This window comes from Furipterus horrens, unplaced genomic scaffold (assembly GCF_987537825.1).
Source record: "Furipterus horrens unplaced genomic scaffold, mFurHor1.1.pri manual_scaffold_4, whole genome shotgun sequence".
NCBI classification, from domain to species: domain Eukaryota; kingdom Metazoa; phylum Chordata; class Mammalia; order Chiroptera; family Furipteridae; genus Furipterus; species Furipterus horrens.
Window position 1 is genome coordinate 68,818,905 of NW_028327174.1, and position 12,622 is coordinate 68,831,526.

A 12,622-nucleotide genomic window follows, 5' to 3' on the forward strand; every position below is an offset into this window, starting at 1 on the left:
ATCTTTTCCGTAAGTGAATTTTTAATTCTTATATTTATTAGATCTCCCTTAACATAGATTGTATAAATATGGGGTAATCGGTATTTCCAGAAACTTTTAAAAGGGCCTTTTCTCTGTGGATACTTTCCTCAAACATGCTTCTGAGCTCTTTTCTCCAGAAGATAGAATCTGTTTTCATTCCTATGTGGAGGATATAGGCATTTTAGATGCCTCCATGTATCGGCAGAAGGGCTTAAGAATTCAACTTCTTATCTAATTAATTCCAAAACATTCTCCCCTCCTGTCCCCCACGGGGGTATCTGTCAGGAAGGTGAAATGAGGTAATGTCTGTAAAGCACTTGACTTTCCCTGAAGTAAGACCTTACTTAGATAGACAACAATGTACCTCAAACCACACCTGTGGTCATGAGAAGGTGCTCTGGGCAGCCTCGATTTTCCTTTTCCTGCCAACTTTGCATGTTTGCACAGAGTCTAAACAGACTGGCTTTTCTTCCTTTGGGATTTAGTGATCCCGTGATTCCCAAGCAAGTATGATTCAGTTTCTCTGCACGTAACCTTCACATTCCTTCCTACACACATATCAGTTTAAGAAGCTGATATTTTGGCCCTTGACTTTCTTGTTTTAGGCCGTAGCATGTGTCTTGCACTTGTTCTTGCTTTAGTATTTTTACTTTTGAAAAATGGAGTAAAATAATTATAGAGTGCCTACTGTGTGTCAAGCACTGGTCTAGGCCCTAGAGGTATGCAATGAACAAGGGATACAAGGTGTTTCGTGGTGTTTATTTTCAAGGACAGTGATTCTCAACCTTGGGCCACATATTGGAATCACATGGAAGTCTTTAAAAAAATACTCTACACAAGCCAGTAAATAGATCAGCATCGTTGGAAAGCCCCACAAGATTCCTGTTTCATGTATACATAAACCAAGCACCATCAGAGAACACAGCCCAGGACACTTGCACTGTAGCTATCTAAGTGTTAGAAAAGTGGATAAAAAAGTTCTTGCACTGGAGAGGCCCACAGCCTTTCTCTAATTTAGGGCAGTATGATGGCTTGGATGTTAGGACCAGGAGTCCAGGGTTATTTTCCTTTACCCGCAGTTTTTCATACAGTTTTACTCTATCATATAGTGGCCTGAGAAGAACATCCAAAAGCAACAGTAGAGTAGACTTGCAAGAAAGCCAGAGCCCAGGAAAGAGCAGGGTGTCTTACTTTTCATTCCCTTTGTGACACTTCATGTTTAAGAGCAATCCAGGACCCTCCTCCCTGGTATTCGGTCTCCTGAGAAGAGAGACAGAACTAATCATTCCAGGACTTCTCATTCCTGCAGATGAGCGCGATCTTGAAGATCTCCTGCTGGACTTTGAGGAAGACCTGAAAGCCCTTCACTCGGTGCAATGCTCACCTTCCCCAGGTGAGAAAGGTGCTGGAGCTGTCTCAGCAGCAATCTCCGTCTCTGACTCTGAGGCATCAATGACATTTAGCTGCACTTCAGAGCAAAATCTGGGCCACCTTGCAGCTCCTCAATATCCTTCCCCATGGGGACCTTTAAAATACAAACATTCATTCCTTGGAGTTGGTCTCCATTCATAAATAAGAATTTTGTGGGGGACCTTGATTCAGGAAAGTATAGTTAGAAGCATGTGCAATTTTTAAAATGATACTAGCAATTTGACCTGAACTACTATGCAACATTCTTGCTTCCTATAATCACTGATTTTTTTAAAGTGTTTTCTTCCCTAAATAACTGTTTGATTAAAGCAAATAATAGTTTCTACTATTATTTATAAAGTAAAAAATATCTGTATATATGGACTTCATAAATTGTCCCTTTGCCAGAAACAGGATGGACCAGTTGAAAAAATGAAGGATAGCTGGGAAGGTTAATATTTTATTTTCAACAATTATAATAGAATGTCCCTTGCTTTCAAATAGCAAATGCCATTCTGAACCTAAGACAAGATCTTCAAGAAACATGCCTTCATACTATCCATGCTTCCTCTTCTAATAGTATGAAGTATTTGCCTAGGTTCTCCTTCTCTGCTTACAGAATCTTCTTGAAGCATTCTGAAAAAGAAAAAGAAAAATAATAATAATGAAAAGCCCAGGAGACCTGGTTGTTTGCCTGGCTCCAACACTGCTGTCTTTGGGGGACCTTAATCAAGTGATTTAAATTCCCCATCTCCCTGTCTCTGTGTATAGCTTGAAAACATGAGCACCTGGTGTGCTAACCTCATAGTGCCGCAGAGGCAGTGATGACAGTGGTTGAAGAACGTGGAGCGTGCCCCAAGAAAACTGTGTTGCTGTGGCTGTTACTGGCCACTATCTTTCAGTGTCCCAATAAGAGAAACAAAGAGGTAATCTGGCAAAAGTCATAAGCCATAATGTGATACCCAGTCTTTTTCTTCCTTGAACGTCTAGGCCCCTTCAAACTCTGCGAATACCTGTTCGGTAGCTGGCTGATCAGAATTGGAGTGTGGACCATTGCAGTTTTGGCCCTTACTTGCAATGCCTTGGTGGCCTCAACAGTGTTCCGAGCCCCTCTGTACATTTCCCCCATCAAACTGCTAATTGGGTTAATAGCAGCGGCGAACATGCTCACGGGGGTCTCCAGTGCTGTGCTGGCTGGCGTGGATGCGTTCACTTTCGGCAGCTTTGCCCGGCACGGTGCGTGGTGGGAGCAAGGGGTAGGTTGCCAAGCCGTCGGGTTTTTGTCCATTTTCGCTTCGGAATCATCAGTTTTCCTGCTGACTCTGGCAGCCCTGGAGCGGGCGTTCTCGGTGAAATGCTCAGCAAAATTTGAAACGAAAACTGCTTTTTCCGGTCTGAAAGCAGTCATTTTGCTCTGCGCCGCGCTGGCCCTGACTATCGCGACGGTGCCCCTGCTGGGCGGGAGCGAGTACAGCGCCTCCCCGCTCTGCCTGCCGCTGCCCTTCGGGGAGCCCAGCACCACCGGCTACATGGTCACTCTCGTCCTGCTCAACTCCCTTTGCTTCCTCGTGATGACCATTGCCTACACCAAGCTCTACTGCAACCTGGAAAAGGGGGACCTGGAGAACATTTGGGACTGCTCTATGGTGAAGCACATTGCTCTCCTGCTCTTCACCAACTGTATTCTTTACTGCCCCGTGGCTTTCTTGTCCTTTTCTTCTTTACTGAACCTCACATTCATCAGTCCGGAAGTCATTAAGTTTATCCTCCTGGTGATTGGCCCACTTCCTGCATGTGTCAATCCCCTTCTCTACATCCTCTTCAATCCCCATTTTAAGGAGGATCTGGGGAGCCTGGGAAAGCAAGCCCACTTCTGGACAAGATCGAAACACCCAAGCCTGATGTCTATTAACTCGGATGATGTGGAGAAACAGTCCTGTGACTCAACCCAAGCCTTGGTGACATTCACCAGTGCCAGCATAGCCTATGACCTGCCTTCCAATTCCGGGTCACCATCAGCTTATCCAATGACCGAGAGCTGTCATCTTTCGTCCGTGGCATTTGTCCCATGTCTCTAATGCATATGTGAGAGAAAAAGTTTCCAAAAATTGAAAACCCCAAAATGTGAGATTGAATATATCAGCAGTAACTAAATTAAAGAGCTGAGTTGAAACTTGATTTTTTTTTTAAATCTCTCACTGTGAAAAAACTGGAAACTTACTGAGATTGAAGAGTGAAAAATAAGTTTAAATGCTGCTTATATAATTCATTCAACAAAGAGTTAGATCAGACACACCATTTCGGTAAGCCCAGATTTATTTTTAAAGCAGATTTAAATGTTCATGGAAAAAGATTCTCCATGATTTCAACTGAATTCTTTTAAAACTCGCCAATCTGATGGGGGGTGGGGGGGGTGGATCCTTGCTCACAAAAGGGGTTTTAAACCCCAAACCCCTTAAAAGATGGTTGGAGGTATTAGGACAATAAGGGTTATAAATGGCCTACAGTACCAGGTGAAGGTTGTAACTGATAGGATTTCATTTTAATGACCATGTGGAGAAGTTTCAGCCCTCCTCTGCTCCTCTTCAGAAAGAATTCTTCCATGTCACTGATCCCCTTGCGAGTGGCTAATATATGACATTATTAATTGAGGCACATTCGCATCACTTTTAGAAATGCCAGATTTTATTTATCAGCACTAGATGGTTCCATCTTCAGTAGAATAAAACTGCTTACAAATATTTTGAAAGGAAAATGAACTTAAATTCTTAAATTGCCATGAAGGGAGCCCTCTACAGGTGAGGCTTGCATGTCGAACTCATCTTTAACTCCCTGGTGCCCAAAACTCAGAAGGAAAGTCCATTGCTGGCAATGGACAGACCTCGTAAAAGATGGTAAGCAACTTGGGATTTTTTTTCTTTCTCCTGGGTGAGTGCACAGTTTTTGCAGGAGGTTTTATCAGTTGATTCAAACTGATGTACATCTTAAGGTAATGATCAAATGCAGACATGACATGAATTAAATCCACTGACATAACTCCTCACACATGTATATCCAGTAGCTCTAGCAACTATGTCTGAAATCGCTTTGGACTCAACAGAGACTTGGTAACATATCCTGTTTATTTAGCTTGGTTTTAGCTGTGTTGTCTTTGATCAACCCATTTGATGTCAGGAACATGACTTCTCTGCTTATTCCATATTTAACACATGTGTTAGGTATTTTAAGAGGCAAAATTATTAAATACTAAAGGTCAAAGGATTAATTTGTAACTTTATTATACTATGTTAGCATCAATACACCCAAACCAAAAGACTGTTAGGTAGATTTATTTTTATATAAGCATGTTTATTTTGATCAGATGTTTTAACTTGGAATTAAAATACATTTATGAGATGTTTTATAAGATGTGTAAATATAGAACTGTATTTATTATTACAGTAAAGATTCAGTAACACAAGGGACCATGATAATAAACCATGTACAGTGGCATAGTCTCTCATATATATTGTTTCCCTGCCCATTTTCTTTAAATTCATTAACTGTATATAATATATACAAATGTATAGTACTTGTAAATAGATTCCAAACTTGCTTTTCTTTTGGGTACAAAATAAAGAAATTTGTATTAAAATCTGTGACTATAAAACAAAATATTGTCAAATATTTTATTAAGCCCATAGGCAAATATATGGTCTCCTAAATGTTTTTGTTTTTTGATGTGTGAGTACATTTGCTCTCTTAAGTATTTACACTTCAATACATTAGATATTTTGGACTTAACCTTGAGAAGTAAACCTTTCACAAGAAAAAAACAAAATATCTTCACCAAAGCCTGGACTGTTTTAACTGTGATTGATAAGCCATTTTGTCATGACAAATGACTCGGTGAATTTATTGTCCCCAGTGATAGTTTGGATTTCATAGCCATAACAAATCAATCTTAAAATTATTCAATATGAATATGAATTTTCTATAATTTTCCCCTTTAAAGAAAACATATTGCTTTTTTCTGACTTTTCAATGAGCTAACAGCAGCTCCACCACGGCTCACTTATTTCCTATCATGTTTCCAGGGAGCCAAAGCAGCCCCACCTTGACTCTCTCCTGTTGCTTCTTGTACCCTAAGTCCTTCCTTTGTTTCACTGTCCCCAGCTTTAATAAACTATCTAAGGTATCAACAAAAAAAAGAAGAAGAAAAGAAAACATATTGCTACAGATGATGTATTATAGAATTGTACAGTTGAAACCTATATAATTTTATTAACCAATGTCACCCAAATAAATTCAATAAAAAATATTAAAAATATATTACATGACCATGTCAAAGTCAAAACATAAGGACATATAATTCCCAGGGCACAAAGAAACACACTGTTCTCCTTCAGTTTCTATTCCCTAAAATGTAAGATAGGAAATGATTTTTCTAAACATCTTGGGCCAGACCATCCCAGCTTCAATGGTGATTTCTGATCTCCCCTTACATGTTATAAAATGGAGCCATCAAGTAATGGTTGGAGGCCCAGCATTATATTAAGATCAATCCATATTTACTGAGGACCCTCAGGCTACCTAGCACTGAATTTCCCACCCATCCATCACATACAACCACATGGTTCAACCTAAACAGGCATCCAATGGAGTCCTACTGTGCAACCCACACTTGATTTGTCTTCAGCTGAAACAAGGACTATAACACAATCTCTCTCCTCTTAAGTCAGCAGATACAAAAGTTGCCTCCAGAGTAATGGATTTCAGGTTTTCCTCTCAACATGCTTCCTTTTGGGTGCCCAAAGTTAGGAAATGTCCTTGAAGCCCACCCCTTTCTCTCCCACTCAAGACAAGACAAGTCAGTGATGTAATTATTTTTGAAATTTTTTATATGCTTTTTTGATATGCTGTTACAGTGGTCCCAATTTCTTCTCCCTTTGTTCCCCTCCACCCAGTGATCCCCTTGCCTCCAGTTGTCCCCCCTCCTTAGTCCATGCCCATTGGTTGTGCATATAGTTCTTAACATCTTCCTGTCTACTCCACTCCTTCCTACTATGCTTCTTAATTCCTGTACCATCTCCCTCCTTTTCCCCCTTTCCCCTCCCCACTGACCTCCCCCCATAATATTCCCCATACCTATAATTCTTTTCACGCTCTCGTTGCCTACTTAGTTTGCCTTTGTTTTAATTCCCTAGCTTCTGTTGTTGGTTGTTGTGGTACAGTTTTCATTTTAATGTTCATAGTTTTGATCCTCTTTCTCCTAAACAAGTCCCTTTAATATTTCATATAACAGTGGTTTGGATGTGATGAACTCCTTCAGTTTTACTTTGTCCTGGAAGCACTTTCTCTGCTCTTCTATTCTGAATGACAGCTTCACTGGATAGAGTAATCGTGGCTGTAGGTTTTTGCTTTTCATTCCTTTGAATATTTCTTGCCAGTCCCTTCTTGCCTGCAGAGTTTCTTTTGAGAAATCAGCTGATAGTCTTATTGGGACCCTTTTGTAAGTAATTCTCTTCTTCTCTCTTGCTTCTTTTAAGATCCTCTCTCAATCCTTAATTTTTGATATTTTGATTATAATGTGTCTTGGTGTGGTTCTCCCTAGGTCCAGTTTTTTTGGACCTGTAAGTCTATTTCCTTCCCCAAGTTAGGGAAGTTCTGCTTCATTATTTTTTCATATAATTTTTCCATTTCTAGTTCTTCTTCTTCACCTTCTGGCAGCCCTATGATTTGGATGTTGGCCCACTTATAGCTGTCCCATAGGTTTCTGAGCCTCTCCTCATGTTCCTCACTTTTTGTTTCCACTTTCTGCACTGGTTGACTGTTCCTTCCCTATGTTCTGATTTGTTGATTTGATCCCTGGTTTCCTTTCCCTCACCACTAGTTTCATATGTGTTTTTGTTCATTTCAGCAGGACTATCCTTCATTCCTTTCCCATCTTGTTTAAGATCTGCTGTCAGATCTGTAAGCATTTTTATAACCAAAGCTCTGAACTGAGCCTCAGAAAGATTTCCTATCTGCTGCTTCATTAGATTAGATATTTGCTGGCTGGTCAGCTGCATTATTGGGATCTCTATCATGATCTGTGCCATCCTGACAGTTTTGTGTTTACCTTTGCTTCCTGAGCAGGGCTATCACACCTATGCTATAAGGGGCAGAGCCTCATGCACTTGTCACAACCAGGCAACCCTTCTGACCACACTGTGGCATTTTCTGTGGGGATGGGGGTCCAAGATGGATTCCTGCCATTCACTCTCTGCTGAGAGACTAGGAACCTCCTCCTCTGTTCTCACCCCCTCTGGACCTCACAGTCCAAGGCAATGGGGATCTGCCTTCCCTGGTGTTGGAATTGCAAGCTGACAGGTCTGGTCAGCAGCCAGGGGTACACCCCAGGTGCTTTTCACCTCCCCTTAAATATGGGTGTCTGTGCTTACCGCTGTCCTGCTGCTATCACCGCTGCTGCCGCTGCCAGCACAGCATGACCTATCTGCCCCTCCTACCCATCCAGATAAGCACCACTTCTTTATAACTTCATATATTGGACTTCCATGTAGCTTTATTTTCTGGAACTTCTCGTTATTTCTGGTTTTGCAGTAGTTGTAGTCCTTCTTAGTTGTGGAGGAAGACAGAGCATGTCAGCCTAGGCCTCCATCTTGGCCAGAAGTCCGATGTAATTTTTTTAAAGGAAAAAAACCAAGTCCACTCAAATTTATTTCTTTAAAAATCCCCAAACTCTATTGCTTTAATAGCAAAATCTAGTCATAATATACCTCACACAAAACACTATTCTATTAAGTGCCTACTAAATGCTCTACACTATAATAGAGTAAATCAAAATGACTGGAATTTTATCTACAAATGAATCTATAGTGAGAAGGAGAAAAGACATATAACAAACATTTGACAGACTAAAGAACAGCAGAAACAAAAGACAAAAGAACATAAACTGGTGGGCTAGCCTAGAGGAAGTGCTTAACAATTTTTTATGCTTTCAAAAGTGAATTCATTCAGTCAATGCATATTGTGTGCCTACTATGTACAATGTACTATGCACACAGAATAACAAGACAAGGACTGGAATGTGCATTCCAGTGGATAAGAGACAATAAGCAAATATTAATATAAACAAGAAAACATCAGAAAGAAACACGAGAAAAAGAAATGAAGAGCATGACCATGACTGGCATGTTACTTTAGATACAGAGGTCAACAAAGGTCTCTCTAAGATCTTATTCAAAAAGAAAAGCTACCTTTGCTTTCACATTCAACCAGTTACATCAATAAAAGTAATCATTTTTAGTCACCTACCTACAATGAAGTGTTTTGAATGACATTTTAATACAAAAATATATTAAGTGGCTATTACTACAAATATTTTTCTCACAAGTGTTACTGGAGAAAACCATTCTCATATGAAATAGAAAACATCTTTTCATTTTGTTTTGGCCAAGAATAGAAAAACACATTAATAAAAGATTCATTTAGAACCAGAAAAGTTCTAACATCTGAAAAAATTACAATGTCTTGCTTTTTTGTTAATCTTATTATTAATGTAGCACGGGGCCATATTAGCTTAGACGGGGCTCACTGTGATCATTCTAGCTCCGTTCATGCTCCTCAGAATTTGGAAATTTTATTTTACAGTTCAACTATGTAAGTAAAAGAGACTGTCTCCCTCCAAGCCACTAAACAGCAACAACTTTCTCACTTAGGCAACAGAGGCCCTAAAGTACTGTCAGGTTATAGTAGCGTTTCCTTGTAAGTGAAGTGGTCAGGGGCTCACTCCCATTTCCATACCCTTTTTGTGAACATTTCTGAAGATGTTGAAGTCAGATTCTGTACTGACTCACTCATCTCAAACACAAGTTCTAGCATGTCTGACCCCTGTACCTAGTTAGGTAAGGTAACAAAGCTTTAGCCTGTCTGCATTCAGAAACTGGTGGAAAATAGATGTGATGAGCTGGGAAGCATCGTGGACTATGAGTTTTCCAGCTCTAGTCACATTAGGACATAACTTCCCATTCTGGTTACTACATTTTAAATGGAACATCAAAAACATGTTACTCCATGAAGACAGTGAAGCTAATGATATAGGATAGGGAAATAATAACTCACTAAAAAATATTGAAAAAACTGAAACTTTTCATTTGAAGACAAATTCTAAAGGGAAACATTTGAAATATTTGAATAATTGAAATTTACTAAGTGTTTTCCTAAATTTTGTTGATTTTAGAGAGAGAGATTTGTTGTTCCACTTATTCATGCAGTCAGTGGTTGCTTCATATATGTGCTGTGACCGGAGACGGAACCTGCAACACGGGCATATCGGAATGACAGTCTAACCAGATGAGCTGCCCTGCCACAGCATTTCTGATTTTAGAACCTGAGAAGACCAGGAGAGTGTGAACAGAGTCCCCCACTACCACAAATTATGCAGTGGAGGTTCCCGCATTTGGGGAAATCTCAGGGGTCATCACATCCTGAGTGCAATGGATAAACCTCACTCTGGGAAAACCACTTTCATGATCATGGTATCTCCCCTGCCAGGCAGGTATCTAAGTGCTTTCTTAAGGACCAGCTCATAGCAAGCCACATTGTAAAGTGGTTAAGCCCAAGGGTTTGCTGTCAGACAAGCCTGCATGAAATCCTAGGTTTAATACCACCTTACTACCTACTACTTACTCAGCCTCAACTTTCTCTTCAGTAAGAATATCACCAGTCTTATAGGATTGGGAGTATTAACAACTCAGTGTGTGTAAAGATCTGATCACAGCACCTGAAAAACTGAATATTTTATAAGTGGTTATTGTCTTTTTCCCCTTTCTCAATAGGAGCAAAGCAGGACTGGACATTTTACAGACGATGAAATTGAGAGTCAAAGTGATAAGTGGCCCCTGAGGTCAAAGATGAGGAGCTAAGGATTAGAACTTGGGTTTTATTTCATAGAACTTGAAAGGCAGTCATGGCGTAAGCTGAATGATTCTCTCAGCGAACTGGTACCAGTTGGTGAATGATTCAGGGAGAGAGCTGAGATTAATTTTGAGCAATATTCATTCATTAGATGTCTTGGATACCAAAGAAAGTCATTATAGTGAGTGAGAAGCTAGATCAACTAATGACTAACTTCTCAATTCTCAATGTTTTAAATGAATTATTTTAGTCTTCTTAGAAGGTGTGATATTGTGATTGATAATAAGGAATATATTTTATTTTAGTCCCCATTCGTGGCACAGAGCTTCTACAATTTCCCACCCTGGCCATTGCAGCTCAGTTAGTTAGAGCACAATCCCATGGACGAAAAGATCACAGGTTTGATCCCTGGTCAGGGCACGTACTCAGGTTGCAGGTTTGATCCCTGGTTGAAGTGAGGACAAGAAGGCAGTCAGTCACTGTTTCTCTATCACTCTATCACATCACTGTTTCTCTCTCAGTTTCTCTCTCTCTGTTTCTCTCTCACTCTCCCCTCTTCCTCTCTCCCTCTAAAAGCAATGAAAAATATCCTAGGGTGAGGATAAAAATAATAAATGAATGAATGAATAAACAAACAATCAAACAAACAAACAAACAAATAAATAAATAAATAAAACCTTTTGAATTTCCCAAGTGATGAGAGCCAGAAAGGTGTCTCTTGTTATGTTAATGAGATGGGTTTTGGGAAGTCCCTAAACACCTAACGTTTGCCAGAGAAACCAATCCTGTGATTAGAGGGGTGAAACTTTCAGTCTCACCTCCTCCCCTACCAATCCCATCCTACCCCTAACGTCCAAGAAAGGGAGAGGAGCTGGATATTGAGTTTAATCACCAACAGCCAATAATTTAATTATCTGTGCCTATGTAATGAAGCCTCCATAAAAAAACTAAAGGACAGAATTCCAAGAGCTTCCTGGTTGGTGAACATGTGGAGATGGGGGCAGTGGTGCATCTGGAGAGGGCATGGAAGCTCCCTGCCCTTTCCCCATCCAACCCTTGCCCTACGCATCTATTCCATTTGGTTGTTTCTGAGTTATATCCTTTTATTATAAACCAGTAATCTAGTAAGTAGAGTGCTTCTCTGAGTTCTGTGAGCCACTCTACGCAATTAATTGAACCCAAGGAGGGGGTCTTGGAATACTCTATGTATAGCCAATTTGTCAGATACACAGGTAATGACCTGGAACTTGCAACTGGCATCTGAGGAGGTGGTAGGGGGACCCACGCATAGGAATTAGTATAAGAATGGCAGAAGACATTTTAGAGACTTGGTAAATTGTTGGGGAAGGCAGTAAGATCTCAAATGAACATTCTGAGACCTAGAGCATATAGCTGTTTTTCATGAGTGATGGACATTCAGTCAGAAAGTCTGTTCAGTGATGATGAAGGATAAAAACTTAGGCCTCAGATCCCCTTCTTAGACACTTCAGCTCTTGATTGTCTCTGATTCTTCCCTGAAGTTACTGATGAAACAATAACAACTCTCCAAGGTTATTGTGTTACCTGTGGTGTTGGCTGCGAAACTGGACCTTGGTTCTTGAGTTCGACAAAGAAAGAATTCAGAACCAAGAACTCAAATTATAAGAGAAAGTTTATTTAGAAAGTTACAGAGGTGGTAGAAGTGAGCCAGGTGGGCTGCATAGGCTCAGGAAACAAGTTACAGAAGCAAAAGAAGAGCCCTTGGAGCTTAAGGGAGGGAAAGACAAAGGTAATGCACCTGGGGGGAAGACGGGGGCGGGGGCAGGGGGAGGACAAGTTCGGGCGGGAAAGGAAAAGTGCTGGCATGCTCCTCCCAAGAAGGAAGGCACGTGCAGAGTCTTTCATCTTGAGGGTTGTAAAGCCTGAACATTTAGGGGAGGTCTTAGGGGAGGGTCTCAATAAAAGTCATTAGCTTTATGCTGATGCACCAAAATGAGATTTATTCCCCTGACCTCATCTGTCCTTGGGTGTGGTTGGCACGAATGGCACTAACTGGATTTCTGCTTATCTATCTCCCTGAGTAGGGTGATTTAAGCTATTCTCCCCCTAGTTTGGGAGAAGCGTAATCTATTTACTCTTTAAATTTTTTTTTTAATTTATTGATCTTAGATAAAAAGGGAGAGGAAGAGAGGGTGAGAAATATTGATTTGTTGTTGCACTTAATTTATGCATTGATTCGTTGATTCTTGTGTGTGCCCTGACCTGGGATCAAACCCACAACCTTGATGTATCAGGATGACACTGTAACCAATTG

The 12,622-nt window shown here is 40.4% G+C and overlaps 1 protein-coding gene and 1 non-coding gene across 2 annotated transcripts in view; one reads left to right on the top strand and one right to left on the bottom strand.

The window, feature by feature from the left end:
- The window catches only part of LGR5 (leucine rich repeat containing G protein-coupled receptor 5), a 140,173-nt gene extending 135,360 nt beyond the window's left edge, over positions 1–4,813 (top strand). The window contains exons 17-18 of the mRNA XM_090273622.1: positions 1,331–1,414; positions 2,422–4,813. Coding sequence (XP_090129748.1) covers positions 1,331–1,414; positions 2,422–3,509 — 1,172 coding nt within the window. The 3' untranslated portion in view covers positions 3,510–4,813. The remainder of the gene's footprint in view (positions 1–1,330; positions 1,415–2,421) is intronic.
- Positions 4,814–9,812: 4,999 nt separating this feature from the next.
- On the bottom strand, positions 9,813–9,974 carry LOC150012169 (U1 spliceosomal RNA). Its single transcript, XR_016511067.1, has one exon. It is a non-coding gene; the product is annotated as a U1 spliceosomal RNA (small nuclear RNA).
- Positions 9,975–12,622: the final 2,648 nt, after the last annotated feature.